This window comes from Athene noctua, chromosome 3 (genome assembly GCF_965140245.1).
Source record: "Athene noctua chromosome 3, bAthNoc1.hap1.1, whole genome shotgun sequence".
Classification (NCBI taxonomy): domain Eukaryota; kingdom Metazoa; phylum Chordata; class Aves; order Strigiformes; family Strigidae; genus Athene; species Athene noctua.
Genome location: NC_134039.1, coordinates 30929367 through 30948663, shown reverse-complemented (window position 1 = coordinate 30948663; position 19297 = coordinate 30929367). Strand labels below are relative to the sequence as shown.

At 42.4% G+C, this 19297-nt stretch overlaps 1 protein-coding gene across 3 annotated transcripts; it reads right to left on the bottom strand.

Annotated features, from left to right (window-relative positions):
- ADSL (adenylosuccinate lyase) lies at positions 1-16699 on the bottom strand. 3 transcript variants are annotated; one of them, XM_074902537.1, is made up of 13 exons: positions 16460-16697; positions 11674-11877; positions 10521-10565; positions 9684-9763; positions 7674-7845; positions 7331-7377; positions 6850-6940; positions 5944-6013; positions 5431-5578; positions 3380-3470; positions 2755-2844; positions 456-632; positions 1-145 (listed from the first exon to the last, which is right to left on the bottom strand). In XM_074902537.1, exons 1-13 carry the CDS (start codon positions 16613-16615, stop codon positions 59-61), a joined length of 1458 nt encoding a protein of 485 aa, XP_074758638.1. In that variant the 5' UTR covers positions 16616-16697; the 3' UTR covers positions 1-58. The 3 variants fall into 3 exon arrangements, with proteins under 3 accessions (XP_074758638.1, XP_074758640.1, XP_074758639.1); XM_074902539.1 differs by lacking the exon at positions 456-632 and having other exon boundaries at positions 16460-16699; XM_074902538.1 differs by lacking the exon at positions 10521-10565 and having other exon boundaries at positions 16460-16698.
- Between the last annotated feature and the right edge of the window lie 2598 nt (positions 16700-19297).

Below are 19297 nucleotides of genomic sequence, written 5' to 3'. Positions count from 1 at the left end.
CCCAGTTCAATAAGGCTTTTATTATCTTCCTGCACCAACACACCTTTGGCGAACACACCTAAAGTGCCAGCTCAATTTTCCCACCCATCTTGCTTTGGTATGGAATCAGTGCTGGTCGAACCTCCTCCTTCAGGAACTTTGCCACCTGTTCAAGAAAGATGGGAAAGAGAAAATTAGCAAAAGAAAGGGTTCCCTTCTCCCCATTCAGACCTGCTTGTCTCACTGGGGTCTCTGTTTCACAGGGACACCTAGCAGTCTGATATGTCCAGGGTCAAACATGGGATGCCCACAAGGAAAGACAAGGAAGCCAAGGAAAACAAGAGATCTGCATCTGCCTCAGTAGTATGCACAGAGGTACATAATATGTACACTCTCTGGCACACAAGAGGATGTGGAATTAAAAAACACACTGCATTACAACCTGTAACACCCGTAGCCTCCTTCCACTACTTCACCTGCTGAGGAGCACGTCCAGTGAAGGAGGAGGGATCCAACAGGCTTTCAAGTTGTTTATGGATAGGGCTGAAGTAAGGATCAGCACGAACACGGTCAATGAAGTCATTATCTCCCCCTTCCTGTTTCACAACAGCAGCTGCTTGCTGGGACAGAACACGAATCTTCTCATGGCAATCCTGTGGGAGCAGGGAGAAGAGGATGGGAAAAGAAAAAAGTCATTCCATTGCTACTAACAGCACATGTTCATACCGCTAACTTGTGCGGGAGAGAGAAACATCAAAGCGTACTGCACTGGACAGCATACAAATGAGAGACAGCTTAAACTGCAGTGTCTCATATACCACTATACTAAAACAAGATTTTCTTCATCCTTCCGCATCTGCCCTTTGAGGCTAAAACAGTCTGAATGACACATACGTTCCCTGCTCAGTTATACCATAAACGTATGACACTGCAATCTTTTACACTTCCTTAAACTCCCCAAATACTTTCAGGAGTCACTGTAGGATTTTTTTTCAGTTGTTCTATTCTCTACTTGCATGATTTTTCCAAAGATGGACTATAGTAACTGTTCCCCAAATATTCTATGAACTGTAATAAAGAAATTCCTTATTCACCACTAGTCATCCCCTGTATAGAACATCTTGGGAGCATAACAATGTAAATGAAACCTCTACACGTTTGGTAAAGGGAAAAAAACCTGTCTAACTTAATGAGCAAGGAGACTATATAAACCATGGCTTACATAAGGACAGCCTGAAGGGTAAAAAACCCTTACAAACCCAAGGGCCTTGAGACATTCTCTCTCAAACAACCCTCACATGGCTCTAAGACTGGAAAAACCCTTACAACAATTTTTCTGAAACACTTCCTAATCCCTTCATTTCCTATGGAATCAATCTGTAAAAACAAGGGAACCCAACTGTAGTAAGGGACCACATACAAAATCAGATGTTGCCATGCTAGCCCTAAAATGCAGTTGTGGTTGCATTTACAATGATGTAAGAATTTTCTCCTCACATGTATTATCCTTGATCTATCTTCAGTTAGGAGGAAAATTACCTCCAAAGGCTATCTTGCTCCACCACTGACCCACCTCAGACAAAAAGATTTGTCTTCTAGATGTTTAGAGGAGAGAGCTGTTCAGTGGTGGGGAAAAGAAAGGAGTTTCTATGGTATGAGGTGGGAAAGCATAGGAAATGAGCTGTTCCAGAGTTCCCAGCACATGAAAACAGAACATACTAGTGCAAAAAAGAACAGATTCTGTAAGTGTACTAAGCTCTATAGATTTGCAATTAAACAGCACAAAATAGAGACTGTTTAGTTAAGTATGGAATACTTCAGAAAGAGAACCATCTGAAAAGATAATGAAACCTATCCACACGATGTGACCCATAGTTCGGAAGCTTACTCACTGGCCCAGTGACAAACATCAGACACACAAGAGGTAGGGGGTGGGGAAGGAAAAAGGATGTTTCCTGACTAACATCAAGGGTGAGTTGCCAGAAGTGTTTCAGAGAACTAGAACCACATATCCTACTCAAAGCTTCTAGCAAACACTTTTGCTATTACTATCTTACAAACTTAACTTCTGTCCCAGGTGGAAATAATCATAGAAGGACAAATCACTAACTAAAGGCAAGTGAAAATAAGCTGGTTTATTCACATGTAAATTTGATTATCAGTTTTAAACTGAATTGCAAGATTAAATGATAAGGAAATATAATCTAATTGTGTCTGGATTTATTTACTAAGGAAAACATTTAACTTCAGTTTGCTTGAACACAGAAAACTGAATGAAGGACCACAATCAAAGTTAATAATAAAAAGCACTATACTGAATTAGGGAAGAGTGACACATGAATGAATGGTTCAGAATGGTCTTACTTGCTTTTTTGTTAACAGCACTGATTCATTCTTTTAATTTACAAGGTAGCCAACTGCCAACATGTTCCATTTAAAGAAGCTTGGCCTGTGTTCCAAGTTCCTTCAAACATTTACAAAAGGAAAACGCCTACTAGTATCTAATATAAAAACAGGTCTCCCTCTTCTCCAGCACAGCCAGCCAGATTAGCTCAAACACGCAGTGTTCCTAACAGTAAATACAGATCTCCACAACTGCTCTCTCCTCAGAAAGCAGAGTTTGGCTCTGCAAGCACTAGTGTAATATTATAACTCTGTGGGAGTAGGTGGCGAACAAAGAAAGGTGAGATGGTCAGGACAAGTGCCGAGGTACTTTTGTTTCTCAGGAGTGAAACGCCAGTCAGTGAACAAAGGTGTTTTTGACTGCATTTGTACCTGACGATTGCCCCCTGCTTTCACCATTGCCATGATTATATTTTCTGTGGCCATGAATGGCAGCTCCTGCCGGATCCTCCTCTCAATCACCTTAAACAAAACAAAACAAAACAGAAAAAAGAAACAGCATTACAGGAATTCTACAAACAACTGGGACTCCCAGTGAAGTTTTCCTCTCCCTTTGAATCTCCAAGACTGGACAACGATGTGAAAGATAATTTCTGGTTTTGAAATTAGCTATGGAAATCCAAGTATTGAAGCTGGTAATACTCAGAATCTGTATCTTGTAAGGGACATTAGTGTGGAAAAGATGTGCAAAGAATTTTTTTTTTTAACCTGTAGGTAGGTTACAGGACTGCACCACATCTGCCTTGAGTTCTGCACGTCCACTGTGTAGTGCAGGGGAAAATAACCTTTTTGAGAAATTTTTAATTTACTACCTTTTGGCTTCAACAAGAACCCTTTTATGTCTGTCCTGCAAACAGTGAGAATACAAAACAAAATTCAGAAACCATTTGAACCAACAGATAAAAATGTAATCCTTTGAGAGGGAGGATTGTTATACACCAGCATAGTTGCAGCATTATCAAGGATGCAACACTGCACACATTATCTCCTGCTTTACCTTTGGATATACCACAAGTCCCTCGGAGATATTCTGCAGTGTACTCAGAATGATGTCAGCTGTGAGGAAAGCCTCAGCCAGACACACGCGCCTATGAAACACACATACCCAGGGCCCCAGTTAGCAATCAAGGTCATGTTCCAGTCTACCTTGGATCCAGCTCTTTAGTTTCTGTAAACAGCATGACTGTGGCCCTAAAGCTGGAACTGTTCTCCTTATAGGTGCTTCTTGTTGCTTAAAGGTCACAACCAGGAAAGCTAAAGAACATCTTATAGCAGTAGCTCTCAAGCTGGGGAGATGGCAGGCTTTCAGGGATTTTTTTTTTTGGTCAGTAGAGAAAGGGAGAGAGATGAAGATAAAGGGTAAAGGCGCACACAGAAAGCTCCAAGATAATTCAATCATTACACAGCTAGGAAAGAGGACAGCAGTGTACAGAGCTAGCAAACACGAGACTATCTTCCTGTTGCCCTGTCTACTGATCCTACTCTCCAAGAGTAAGACATGCTGCACTGTCATGCTGTGCTCAGTGGGGAACTGTGATACTCTGCATTTGGTGAGGGCTTCCTCCAAGAGACCAGCTCCTGGTCACAAAGGAAGCTCCTGACAAAAAAGAATGACAAAAATGAAAGGAGGGAAAGGAGAGGAATAGTGGGAACTGAGCTGTATGAGGCAAAAGGCTCTGTCACAATGCAGCAATTATAGCATCATTCATCTGAGATAGCAGTGCCTGGCCCATTCTAAACTGTGATCTTTTAAAATACACTAGTACTTGAACCTTATGCTACACTTAAGGCCCCCAACTTTACCAAACGCTCTTCAGAAGGGCTTTGCTGTTTTGTAGGTTGACTGCATTTTCTCTGGCTTGCTCTCTTTTCACAACACTATAGCTTCAACAAGAAAAATCCAAGGCATAGAATTTTTTAATTGGATTATGAAGTGGACAAATGACCTTTTCTATTAGGGGAGATGAAAATAAAATTTGAAACATTCCAGTACATCTCTCAACACTTGGTAGCTATTGGGAGATAAACACACCATATCAACCAGTATCCAATTTCTTAAATTTACATTGTTTTCCACTGCCTAAGCAGCTCTTTCCTTAAGACTAGCAACAATGGAATAAAGTCCTTTTGGGAAAAGGTCTTCTACGCTTTCATGAAATTTTATGCAGATGTTATGTTTGTGGAGAGATTTTAAAAATAACATTCTCATCAACAATCTGAACACTAGTCTATAGCCAAAACTACTGCTGTTCATTGTTCCACAAGTCCTGTATCATAGAAATCTAAACGATTTCTAAGATTCTAGGAGATCAAATTCAACAAAAGACTACCCTGAAACTAAAACATTTCAAAGGTAAATATCAGGTTTATGCAAATTTAGTACTAACTGGAAAATGGAAGCATTGCATTTAATTGCTGTAATTTACTTTAAAATAATTATAGGTAACTTTTGCTCATCTCAAAATAGTCATCATGAAGAACGAGAAAACAAAGCAGGGTTTGCTGAGCAGTATCTAAAGACCTGCACAGGTTTTCATGAAACATTACTTAAAAAAAATAATGTTTGTGCTCTTTTTTTAGGATCTGAACTACTACTTGTAAAGAACAAAGAGATGAAAATAAGTTTCCTTAGATTATTTGGAGGGTTAAGGGATTACAGATAAAATGTTGAATTATTCTTTAAGAAGTGAAGAGGAGCAAGACCAAAAAACATATTCAAAACAGAGAGGCAGGAAAATTCAAGAATGTAAGAACTGCTATAGTATGCTGTTGAAATAGGAAGACTAGAAGAGCAATTTATTACCACGGCTTCTGCATCCTCTCCCTCTCTCTGCTAGCTTGCTTTGCAGAAGATGTTAAAAAAACCTAACAGGTTTCATCTAGTCTTAGAGAGGAAACCAGTTTGTAGTCTCTAGATTCTATTGAGACTGCTTTTCATCAAGGCAGTAACTTGTGGTTTTAGTTTAAAAATAGTATTTTCTAAACACATCAAAAGACCTTCCTGCACAAGACCTTCTGAAATTGCTGCATTGCATGTTCTAAACAAACCTGTTGGCACTGTCATCCAACGTTCGCTCAAACCACTGCACAGAGGCGGTTTGGAGGGGATCCAGCACCAGCGTCATCAGGTGTCGAGCCAGGCTGCAGCAGCGTTCTGAACGCATTGGATTCCTCTTGTAAGGCATAGCACTTGAACCTGTGAAAGGAGAAAGAGTGACGGAAACTCCTGATGACGGAAACTCCTGATGACGGAAACTCCTGATGACGGAAACTCCTGATGACGGAAACTCCTATGAGTTCATATGTGACTGCTTCTGCTCTCCCTCCAAACCCAGGAAGTGCAGAAATACAAATCTGATTTTACTTACTTAATATCCAGAAACCTTTGGGTAAAGTGCAGATTTTTTTTCCTTTAAAAAAGACCCAAAATACTAACAATGTCAAACCTCAGTTAATTTAAAGCAACTTCTGTCAGTGACATTTTTAAGTTTGCTTAAAAGGGTGCACCAACATAAATAAGATACATACACTAGTCCAAGAAATGTGTCCTGTGTTCCTTACCAATCTGATCTTTCTCAAAAGGCTCCTCTAACTCCTTGAGGTTTGCCAAAAGACGAATGTCAGTACAAATCTAGAAAAAAGCCCAAGAAATTAACAAACAGAACCAAACTAACACACACCATTATATACTCCTGCTAGTGTTCCTGGAGAAGTGTTTACATCTGTGTCTGAGAAGTAAATTGGGACACAGTGAAAAATTTGATAAGAAAAAAAAAAAAAAAAGACACTGCAATCATACTTCACAGTCTAAAAATCCCAGTTAAGAAAACATAAGGAAAAAAAGGTGTCCACTGTGTTAGAACAGAACAGGACTTTACAAAGGGCTAAAATTTGCAGGGAATGCAAGAGATACCAGAAAGGAACAGTGAAAATGTGTAACAAAATTACAGTGATTTGCAAACACAGACAATGTGTGCTCACTGAACCATCCAACCCACAAAACTAAACAAGAATAAAATACCGCAGATCTCTTCAGTCCAAGAGGTGGAGGGAGGGAACAGAAATAAATCCATGAAAAGAATCCACAAGGACAAAGAGATAACAGCATTATCAGAGAAGCAATTAACTAGGAGAAAATGGTGAAATTTAAGAACTCACATACCACTAGGAAAAACATTTACTCTAATTGGATCAATTTAGCATAAATTAGAGTAATATCTGGTGTGGAATTTGTTAACTCATCTTAGAATCTGCTCAGTAAACCTGCTTTATTAGCCACTGGTCTTAAGATCTTTGAGGTCTGACTATGCATGTACCCAGTGGTGAATTTACATGATGACAAAGAGAACAGCTGAACAAGAAACACCAGTTACTATTTCTTGAGAAGTGTTTCATTCCACGAGCACCTTCTGTTCAAGATCTACAACGTTTCCCCTTCTTCCCAATGTATAGAGATAGGTCGCTCACCTTGTGTATAGATGCCCCAAGACTGGCCAGCACAGACAGGACTTCAATATCCACCTTGCGACTATAGGTCTGCCCTGTGACCATATAAGACCTTAAAGTAAACGCAGAAGTTGAGTGCTCCAGACAGATACAACTGTACTGCAAGACTCTGAGCAAGAAGTGACATAGCTTTTGAAGTGGAGAGTTGTCATCCTGCCCTGATGAGAACAACTTTAGATTCAGGCTGTCAATTCTGGGCAGCTTGCAGATGGGAGAGAGAGAAGCAGAGGGAAAATGGACAGCCGTGCTTTGACAGGGAGACAACTTAGGGGGTGAAGTTTCCTGCAGGAAGCTGCAACTGGGAATGGAAGATAGCAAAGGGACACAAGTTAACAGCAGTACAGATGTCAGTTAGACAGCTAGGGGAATCTGGGCCAACAGACAGCAGGAGTCACGCTTTGTTAACAACAGATTTAGGTGACTAAGCATGCTTGTTACATACCGCTTAAATCCTGCCTTTGCAGTCACTAATCTGTCCAGCTCTTCAACCTCAGGGTGAAGAAAAAAACAAAGCAGAGCTCAGAATGTGGCACTTGGGAAGGTCAGCAACAGCAAAAATGATCCTTTGCTTTTCGCAGTTTACTGTCAACACATGTTATACTTGCTGGGAAGCACCCCTCCCAAAACACTGCTCACTTCCACACAGGGCCTTGTCAGCAGGCCCCAAAGGGAATGCACTGCCCTTGTGAATCTGATGCCAGAATCTCCCTGTTCCCCCAAACAGAACAGCATTTCAGGGAGAATCGCAAAGACTGCAAGTCTATGCCCTGGGCTGTCTGACTTACTTTACTATGGTCTCCCTCAAAGAGTTGCAAGAAGCTGGCCTGAGTGCCAGTGGTGCCTTTTACACCCCGAAAGCGCAGGTCATCCCGCGCCCGCTCCAGGTTCTGCAGGTCCATGCACAAGTCCTGAATCCACAAGCAGCTCCGTTTCCCCACGGTGGTGAGCTGCGCGGGTCTGAAAACAACGGAGAACAGGACGCGACTCGTTGGCAATTTGCGCAGTAACTCTGGAAGGCCGCACTTGGCTGCTGAGGCCACCGCAAAGGCTCCTCGCAGGCTGCTCCCTCCGACTCCTCCGAGCCGCGGGCAGCGGAAGAGCCGCCGCCGCCCGGGGGCGCCCCCGCGGATCGAGGGCGCCCCCTGCTGGCCTGCGCCGCCCCAGCGCCGAGGGCTCCGCCCTCAGGGGAGAGAAGCGGCGCGGGGCGGCGGCGGGGGGCAGAATCAGGGCGTGCATCTATCCCCCACCCTATGTCTGTCCGCCCAGGGGGCACCCTGGCTATCTTAAAGCATTGCCGTGAACTTATCAGTGCAGAAACATCTGCATACATGTTGCAATTTTAAATTATTCCTCTAAGGGACCACTCCTTTTTATTTATAAAAACACATTCCTCTGCCTCTGGGCAAACATGCAATAATTCACAACACCGTTAGCCAATGTTTTTTGTAAGACCTCCGCGATGAAATAAATATCTGCAAGCTTTAACCACACTGTCCCCCCCCAAATGTTTTGAGAAGAAAATGGGGGTATTATGCAGTATTTCAAATTACCCACATGAACTCCAAAGACAATCTCTATACTATCTCAAATATGCACATGAACAAGGTGGTCCTGATTAAGCTCAGACATAAAAAGAAAGCATACAAGATGTGGAAGTAGGGATGGGCCATCTAGGAGGAATACAAAGAAACGGTCCTACGCTGCAGAGGTGAGGCTAGGAAAGTCAAAGCCCACTGGGATGAATTTAGTGTGGCATGTGAAAGGCAACAAGAAAGGTCTCTACAAGTACATAAGCAGGAAATGAGGTGGTTAGAGAAAACATGGGCCTATTTGTAAGTGAGGCAGAGGCCCTGCTGATGAAGGACACAGAAAAGGCTGAGGTATCAATGCCTGACCCGATGACCTCGCTCTCCTTTGGGAGAAATTTTAAAGTTGAGTCTAACGTGACCTGTGCTTAATTTCCTTGCCTCTAGTGTTCTGTATTACTGTGGTAGAATATCCAGGCTTATGTCAACGTGTACAGTTTAACGCCTCTGAAAGCAAACTGTCTTCATGAAGCAGCAGATTAATCTACCCCAGCGATACACCTATCCAGATTTTGTTGTCCTTTGATGCAGTGGTCTGCCTAAAAATTCAATTCCTCTCCTCCCCTCCCCTCCCCTCCCTTCTCTTCTCCCCTACCCTACCCTGTCTTATATCCTACCCTATCCTAAAAGCAATGTCAGAAGTGCTGCACAAGAAATGTAAGGTTTCCCAAAAGACAGGAAACAGTATCCTTTTAAACAGAAAAATCCTTCCGATTTTTCTCAGGGATCCATATAGCAATGTATGAAAATAGATGGATACTGTATCATCACTTTAGAAGAAAGCTTCAGCTATAGTGACAGAGTAGCTGTAGCAACAAGTATCCAGTAACAAACCTTTTTAAGCTGCAGTTAAAACTAACTTAAATGACAAAAAACATGAAGAAAATGTGACTGGAAGACAGGCTTACTGCAATTTCCAGTCACGTTTTTTGAAGCAGCCCAGAATATGCATATCTGTGTTCGCCAAGGAAGTCATTCCTTATGAAGCTGTGTTAAAACAGCTGCTGACAACTAGTCAAAGCAACAGTTCAATTTCCTGACACAACTTGGGAGTTAGGCACATACTCCTTTTCTGAACCACCAACAAAGTCTTGATGATGTCCAGCAGTACCAACTGCCACAGGTCAGAGATGGGAAAAAGAAGAATGAAAGCAAGTGGTAGCAGGTCTGTTTAAAAAAAGCATAGCTGACAAACTGATGGCTACTTACTGGTAGTGAGTGAAGCCCAAAGTAGGCAGGTCAGCATAATTCTCAGCAAAGTCGGCCAGCCGGCTGATCACCCTTGCAAGCTGGTGGATGCAGGAAGGATAGAAAAGAGGCAGAATGAGGAAAAAAACCCAACACGGCAGAAGCTAGCATGCTTAAGCACAAAAACACTGTGAGAAAAAGGGGAGGGAAACCACTGTGCAGTCCTTCAGTACTCACTCTAACTGTAGAATACGGTGTGTTTCATTTTTTCAGGGCAAGCACATAATTTCTGCTTGCTATCAAACTCAAATGAGAGATCATACAAGTGGTTGGACTTCAGCTCAAACTAGCCTAGTCCTCATGCCCAACCCAGTCCTGCAGTTGGTTTATCCCTGGATATTTTCTTTATTCCTAGAACTGGTCAGAAATAAAGCTGCTTTGGGTATAATTGACACATGTGCAGTCCAGGGCAAATTGGGTACCAAGACATTCAGGTCAGACAGAGGACACTGCACTATACTGCCACTATATCTGATCCCAGAAAAATTCTATTATATAGCTTCTTGAATGCTGACACATTCCTAGGCATACGGTTAAGGGGATGACTAAGCTGACCCTGAAAGCAATACAGTTGTTTTCTGAAACTAATACCTGTGGTACAGATAAACAAGGAATTGCTTATAATTGCCATGGTGAGCAAAGAAGATTTGGGGAAAGACTTGAGAAAGGAAAGGAAGATAAACATTCACTTTCTTGAGAATAACCCACTTAGGAAAATCCAAGTTAAACACAGGCTGTTCACAGGACATCAGACCTGCCTGCCCACTTCTGAGACACTGTGCACAACTGTCTTCTCACCTTGGGGAGCAGCAGGTTAAACCCATCACGGAGGACAATCAGATCCTGAAAGAATCAAAGAAAGGAAGTTTGGCCATGTCTGAAGGACCAGACATAACAGCTTCTCTCAGAGAGGACCTAAATAATTACAATATGCTTTGTCTGCTCAAAAGTCTCTTCTTAAAATGAAAGCTCTGCTTTCCTTCTTGTACCAGAACTTGCAGTGAACTTATGACAAAAATGCTGGATCCATCAATGTTCCTTCTATACTATCCACAGAAGGTCATACTGGGCAGTAAAAAACCCATTTCCACTGAGTGGGTATGAATGATTATTTTGAGATACTCAGGATGCCCAAGTAATGACAGACTAAGTCATTCATCCCAAGCAGAAAATGCAGGTCCTGTAGGCTAAAGACAGCAGGAAAATAAGTGGACTGATCAGGCAGCAGTCATCTTTACTCCTTCTTTTGAGACTGAGGTATAGCTAGGTGCCAAGTGCCACAAGGAAGGTGGTATTACCTAAAAGTCAAACAGGCTCTCAACTGAGTAGGGTAAAAATAATTACACAGCAGCTTCTCGTATGACAAAAGCGGTTGTGAAGTTGCAATGACTTGGACACAGGGGAACAGCAATATATACTGAGAAATTAGACCTCAGTTTTCACTCAGGTTTAGACAGGCTTTTCACATTTTACAGTTCTATAGAACAGTGGTACTTTCTTTTTCACTTAACACACTTATCCATTCTCTTGGCCACTGAAAAGCTTTGTTTACCCTGAATACAGGAGTTCCAAGAAGCAGTTGAAAGCTCATGGGCTGCATCTACCAAAAGTGGCCTTGCTTTTTAAGTCATTGACCCCTTGTCCCACTGGTATAACCAAGTTTACATGTTCCTGCATGTGTTTGCAACTCATGATTCCTTATCTCCTTGAATATTTAACATGCAAGCAAATCTTCGGGAACAGTTAGTTTCTTCATATCAAAAGAAAGAAGGCAAGAAGAGCTTGCCTTCCTAGCATAGCTAGGATAAAGGGGAATTAACTTCAACTGTAAAACTAATAAAAACGTCTGAAAAAAATCTATTTAATAGAAAAGTTTATGAAGAGCTATCAAATAAGCAACTGTAGCTGTGTATCGCCCAGCTCTGCAGACAGGGAACTGAAAATATATTACCGTATTATCCCCTACATAACAGGAAGTTGCTCCAAGGTGAATGATGGCTGCAGCTTTTGGACAGCAGTGGGCAAAGGTGTGAACGTGGGCCATCACATCATGACGCAGTTTCTTTTCTTCCTCTGCTGCCATCTGGAAGTCAATGTTGTCCAGATTTGCTTCCATCTCCTGTATCTGCTCATCTGTGATAGGAAGCCCAAGGGACTGCAAGGGGAAAAAGTACTTTCTATTTCTTTTTGTCTTGAAGAGACAACCCAAATTGAGACACAAGTTGTTTAGATAATTTACTCCCATGCGGCATCTCACAGAAGCATGGCAATCTGGCATAATCAAGAGCTGTAACAGCAAGTACTTTCATTCTAGGATTGCCAATGTTTTCCAATAGGATAGGATAGTGTTCATGCTAGATGTTCCTCTTCATACTTTCCTCAATAAAGTAGCATCCCTGCAACAACTACAAAAATTGGGCACATGGGGCAAATTGATATAAAAATAGTATAGTTTTAACTTCTTTTAATGAAATTTACCCTTCGGTGGGTACAATCCAGATACCATGTGACAAAGACAGTTTGCGTCAGGAAGAACTCTTTTGACCACAACTAAACCTACACAACTGTAAACAGCAGGCTTAGAACATATGAAAAGGTACCTATGTTTGTACCTTTCCAAAAGACCTAAAGTACTTCATCTCAGTCTGAATCTGGAAGCTTGGAAAATCAGTTACTTGATCTGGAAGCAGAAGATAAATACTCCTAGGTTCCTGTTTAAAAATATTTGCTAAATCTCTTCATCAAGCTAACTTAAAATCAGACTAAGATATCAAACCACAGACTTATACACTGGTGTAACACTTGCACAGCTCTACACTTGAATGAGCTAACTAAGCTGAGAAAAACGTCTTTTGCTGATACTGAGAGTTTAAATGTTTCACAATGAATTTTGCATCAGTGCCTTTTCCAAATTAAAATGCTATTGTCTTATGCATTAGCAATTGGAAGTCACCAAACAGAAAGCTTCAAGGATACAGAATATTTCAAAAGACGGTTCTGTTCAGAATCAAACTGACTGAAAAAATGTTTTGCAGATGTGAAATCTGGAACTAGAAAAGACAGCAAGTGAAGCAGGTATTTCTTCAAGGTCCTCATCAGATAATTAGTACCCACACAATTTAAAATATGATGCTGCCTAAACAACCATGAGTGCCTGGGTAAGGCTGTGGAAAAGCACCTGGCCCCAGACTGCTGCCTTTGAGGTGTACTGATACAGATTTTAACTACCTGAAAGCACACAGGCAACTCTGGAGGAAATACAGCCTTGTGTCAAGATTAAAATCTCATGCCTTGTTCATGCATTCATAATCCATTGGGAAAAGCTGGCCACAGGATGCAGTCACTGACAGCCATACAGAAAGGAAAGAAATAATCTCAGAGAAAAAGGATTCCTATTTTGCCATAGGAATACATGCAAGGTAGGGTAGTGCTGAGGCAAATGCTGTTGTCATGCGTCCACAAACATCATGTAAGGCCTCTTCCCTATGAGTTTTTGCTGATATTGACAGTACCTCTAACTCAATGTCCTCCAAACCTGTCTACCTAAGAAAACTAAGTAGGAAAACTTAGGGTTTTCTCCAAAGCACTACAGGTCAGTGATATGTTCTGTGGACTGTGCTTTTAAAAGGTCATTCCTCTGAGGCTGTTCCAAGACTTTGATGTGCCACTGTAACAACTATGACTGTTCATTCATTCCTATTCCTAAAGGGCAGAGCAGAGATGACATAGAACAACTCCTGCAAACAGAATGAGAACACTGGGCTGCTCATCCAATAAAAAGTGTATGACAAAAATAATGAAACTTAAACTGGACAAAAACCAAAAATAGATCGAGGGCTACTATAGGTCCTTATAAGAGAGAAAACATTCAGATTTCACATATGCAATACATTTTATTAGTCAGTTTGATGCTGCAGGATGTCAAAGCTACTTCTACAAGAAGGAAGAGCTCCACGAAACTTGTACTTGACCTTCAAATAACATATTGTTTAGGTCAAGAGCTCAAGATTAAAAAAAAAAAGATAGATATGTTAATAGAAGTTTCATGATACAGAAGAATTTATGCTAAAAAAATAAACTGGAGTTTTGGGATGTGTATAAACTTACATGCTTCAGGTCTTAACCCAAACTAACGACTGTCACGTGAGAAAAGATTAGTTTAAGGAGCTCTCTCTTACTAATCACAAGCTTTGCTGAGTCTCCTCTTTCAAACTCCTGGTATTGCGTGCTCTAAGGAACAAAATACCAACTGTAAAAACTTTCTTTCTAACCCAGTTTCCAGAGAAATAAATTTTCAGTTCTTGTTTCACATATTCCAAGTGCACTACTTGAAAATTTCTCCCACAAGTAGGATGAATATTGAAACCATTTGCCCAGTCCTGTACTTTACTTAAAACTTTATCCCTAAACTGCATGTCCCTTCTTTTACTACTTCCCTACAACTTTTGGAAAACCTATTGTAAGATCTTCCTAATATTCTGATTTACTACAAAACAAGAGCAAGTATTGCCCACAGTTCATTCCTTTTTCTTTTAATGTACCCAGAAATAAGTATTATGTATCTTCAATAAGGATGATTGGAGAAGCAACATATAGATGTCTTGAAAGTGAGGATAAATACTGGAGTAAATATTGCCCATAGTTTTGTTTTGTTTTGTTTTTTTTTTTTAAATATGCCCCAAAAGAAATACTATGTATCTTCTATAAGGAACCTAAGGAAACTGCTTGTATCTGTAACTAACTGATCACTGACAGGGCTAACAGGTGCTGAAAGTAGCTGACTCTTCCTCCTTCGGTCCAAAGCTGACATCATAAGACAAACTCCCTTGGAATGAGGAGACAAATAAAAATAGTCTTCCTTCTTCCCACTACAGAAAGGGTGCTCAAGAAATTGCAAGATCTGTCTCTGTCTTCTGGGTACAAAACTATGGTGGCAATGGGAGTGAAAGCAAGGGTCAAGAGAACCCCAAGTTCAAAGCTTGGGTGTAGAAATCTAGAAGTCTCACTGTTTCTTTCAGCAGCTTGCTTTCTCCTGTTGGGCAAGTTGAGTGAAGTATTTTGCTCTTGAACAAAAAGTGATGATTATCTGCTGGAATTGATATGACAGTGTTTAAATTATCATGCTTTGAACATGCAAAGCTCCTTAAGCATGCGCTGTTGGTATTGACACTTCCTATACTAGATGAGATGTGCTGTCTGTTCACTCCAGCATCTCAACTGTAAGGTGACTCCTATTTAACACAGCTGTATAATTACATCTTCAGCTTCTAAAACACGATATTTGGTGCAACATGCTATCGATGAGGCCACTGTAGCGGGTATGATCCTTGTAGGGAGAAGGAACACATTGATGACACTGCGTACTGCTTACTCCAGCGTTGTGCTTCTCTGACCTTACACTAACAGCCCGACGTAGTGCTTGGATTGCTGCTTCCTAACAACCACAGTACTTCAAAAATGGAAACTCAAGGACTCTACAAAACAAATGGGCAACTATTAAGTCCGAAATTGAAAGCTATTCTGTCAGAAGGCAGAGTAGATTTGTGTGTTTTTTCTTTTTTTTTTTTGGGAACATATTACAGCTTTTTTCACTGTCAAAAACCTGATATGAGTCTTTCTCTCAGTCACGAGGAATCAGATTAGTACATCTTAAAAACGGACTGTGTCTCAACTAAGAAGTAATAATGGGCTGTACACATGCCCCTAGCTGGAACCAAATTCAAAGAAAGAAGGTTTAGCTTAAACTACATTTAAAAAACGTTAATGCCATAGACTCTACTAACACAACAGTCTGCAATCACATGGACATACTTGCAATCATATGATAACATACCATTACTGCTTCTTAATAGCCAAATAGATAGCAATCTTTTGTGCTGTCAGGTGTCTTTTCTGGTGGCACTCAGCCTGTCAGAAATGTCATAAACATTTCTGAGGTAACTGTTCTGCTCACTCTGGCCAAAACTAAACTTATCTTAGAAAGAAGGTCTATCTAAAAACAACTGGCTGCAGATGCGAGGGGTGGTCCAGCTGGCACAGACTGGCAGCAATTGGATTGAACAAGAGAGCACGTTTCATCAATCACACCTCCTGAAAAGCAAACAGCCGAGCGCTTAAGAAGGACACTAATGTTTGCTCAGCAGGCAACCCGCCCCCCCCAAAGCTTTTACAGAACTAATTTCACAAAAAAGGCAAAAGTGCGAGGGGGCGGGTATGAGACAAGAAGAGGTGATTTGCTGGTACGTGGAGGATTGCGTACAAAGCGTTGTGTAAAACTGGGCTTGCACGCTCCCCCCTCCCCCCCTCCCCCCGCCACCTTCTCCCGCCGAAAGACGCGAAGGGGCGCCTGAAGGTTGTCGCGGCCAGTTCCCTGCCGCTCGCCCCGGGCAGACCCAGGCCACTGCTCGGCCTCTTTCTGCCAGGGCAGCTCCGGGAAGACACGGCGGGCGGTACCGCTGGTCCCCGCTCAGGGGTCAGCCGCGCCGCAGAGGCCCGAGGAGCGACGCGCGCAAAGGGGCGGCGAGCTGCTCCCACAGCCACCCCTCGCACCCGCCGGTAACCGGCCCTGCCCCGCCAGATCCCTGAAGGGTCACTGAAAGGAACCGGGACCGCGGCGTGAAGACGCACCGCCACGACAGTGTGTCCCCGCCCCCGGCCCAGCCTTCATCTCTCGCCAGGGCACAGAGGTGGCGGGGCCTGCTCCCCCCCCAGCCTCAGCGGCCCCCTCCCGCCGTTACCTTCTCAGCCTGGGCGAGGTAAAGCCAGAGGCGGCGCCAGGTGCCGAACTTCTTCCTCTCGCTGAAGTTGAAGCCCATCTCGGCGCTGGCGTATCGCGACACCAGCGGAGAGCGGTAGCGCGCCAGCGCGTCCTCCTCGGCGCCGAGGGTCGCCATGGCAGCAGCGGCGGCGCAGGGCGCGGTGCGATGGCGGCCGCCCGGGGCAGGGAGCCCGCCGGCGGCGGGGTATAAGGGCGGGCAGCGGCCCCGCCCCGCTGTCGCGACTAGGCTCCGCCCCCGGCGCAGAATACGGCGCCGCGGTCGCAGGGCGGGAGGGAAGATGGCGGCGAGGGCGCAGCGGCAGGATACACGGGTGGCAGAATAAACGTGCAGAAACCACCAGTAGTAAATGCTTAGCAGCCAAACACATTTATTAGTCTTTTTCTTTTTTTCCAGGAACCCAAAAATATTTTGTAGTTATAATGTAAGCAACTGAGTTGCACATAATACAATCATATCTTTCAAAAAATAAAAATAAAATAAAAACAAAAAAGCTGTTTAAAAGCCAAAAAAAACCTTCAGAAAACTTATATAAGTATTACACCATCTCTGTTTCAATGAAATGACGACGACTTAATTCCTTATTACTCTTAACTTGTCACACTCCAATAAAACATCACCCTTTTTTTTTCTTTTTTTTTTTTCCTTTTTTTTTTTTTTTTTTTTCTCTAAATCCAGCATGAGAAATACAGTACCTGCTATGGCAAAAATACACATAAAATGCAACATTTCAGCTTATTTGTACATTAGTAGAGTTTAAACATTTTATTGTTGGTTTTTTCTTTTTAAGTGAACCAGTGATTTTAAGTACCACTATACTAAAAGTAAAATAAAAATATAGAAAAGGAGGAGAAGGGGGCAGCCAGCCATACAAGAGCACCTTCTAAAGTGCTGAGTTTCTGTGTCCATGGAAAACCCTTAGGAAGTTCAAACAGCTGTGAGCACAGGGGATGGAAACGAAGGTAAAATCTGGATATGCAAGACATTGTGTTATCTCTACATTCTCCCCATTTGTCCTGTATCTTTCTTTACTGCACACTAGAGAAGGAGGGGAGAAACCAGAACAACAGTAAGAATTTTAGTAAAGGAAGCCATTTCAAGTATAAGAAAAAAAAAACCCACACCACTTATAGGTAACTTGCAAATAGCATCAATATACACACAGCCACTATTTTTATTATTACCATATCTGCTTTTGGGGGACAGTGTTTCAGGCAAGAAGACTTTAGCTGTACCTTCCTGTTACCTATTTATGTGCAAAGTAGAAAAGCTGCCTTTTGTAATTCAGCCATTTTGGACATCGCTGATTTTCTGGTCTGCAACCTCCTCACTCCATTTTGTGAGGAGAGAGGAAGGTGGCATTATTTTACCAAGAAGACTAGATGAAATGAATCTATTTCTCCATTCCTCTTCCAGACACACCCTTCTCTCATCACTTGTTTGCAATGAAGAGAAACCCGCCAAACATCTGATGCCCACCATTAGCCAGTTTCCTGAACAGGTAGAAGGCATTTACCTTTGTAAACATAATCCCTTATGTTTGTGGAACTCAAAGCAGCATTTCGTATCTCCATCCAAGTGGTGGAGATGTAAAATAGATCAGAACACTCCCCCATCACTGCTTTCCTTCCTCCCCTCCCCCCCGCCCCTAGAAAGATTACATTTGGTTACTTTTGTTAGAAGGTGGGGTTTTTTGGTTCTTTGGGGAAAATACTTAGGCATTTAATTCAAAGTAAACATTACAGAATTACCATCAGCAGTCATACTGCTGTTTGTTCTGCTTTCCAGATGAGAAAGAAAAAGCACTGTGCATTAGATATTCTGCGTGTTTTAGACAGGATGCGGCAGAAATGCAAGATACATGTGTGTAAAACCCACAGGTGCACATGCATCATTTCAGCTTCTTTCTCTGAAGAATCACTGTATACGCTTCACCTTGAGCGCTAGCATGAGATGGAGAGGGTGGCATACGGCAACAGTAGAGAGATGTTCCTAAGGCCACAGGGAGCAATGCAGGACAGAGAGGACCAGGGAGCATCAAACAGGAAAGTTTCAGGTACAGAAACCATATTCTTGATATTTCAAAGGCCAAATTCTAAAAGCCATGGGCTCATATGCACATCCCTGAGACGCACATCCAAGAAAGAAGAAACAGCGACCATGTGATCGGAGAGGGGAGAAAGTAGCAGAGGTTCCCTGACAGCTGTGGGATTTACCCACAAGACCTCTTCCCCCACGACCCTCCCAGAGACATTCTAGGAGAGCTGTAAGGCATATATAAACAAGCAGCATCTACTATCATTCCCTCTGTTCCTACGTTTTATTGGAAGGTGATGGCTTCTGTGTATCATGGACAAGAAGAGACACTGCATTTGAAGTGTGGCTGGTAACACACTGAAATTAAATCAGGGAAGGAAACAGAAAGCCAATCTGCCCTTCATCCCTGGAGCAGCAGCATAAATGGCAAGGTTCTTCATACTACAGTCCCCTCTCTGGAACTATACACCACCATCACCCTTCCTGATGGCAGGAAAAGATGCGTCCACTTGCAGGATGAAATTACCAAAAACGCTACTTAGAGGCAGGGAAAAATACATTATCTGATTCCAATTCAGTGATCTGGTGAAAGAAGCAGCAAGCTCAAAGTACTTCAGTCAAGTCTGAAGCTTATCTACAAGTACAACTAGAGACATGTCACCTGTAGCAACACTGTCATAACTATATAAGCAAGAGAAGGAAACTGGCATAAAGACAAAGGAGGAGTATGAGTAACTGAATCTCCATCAACTTGTTATTTAG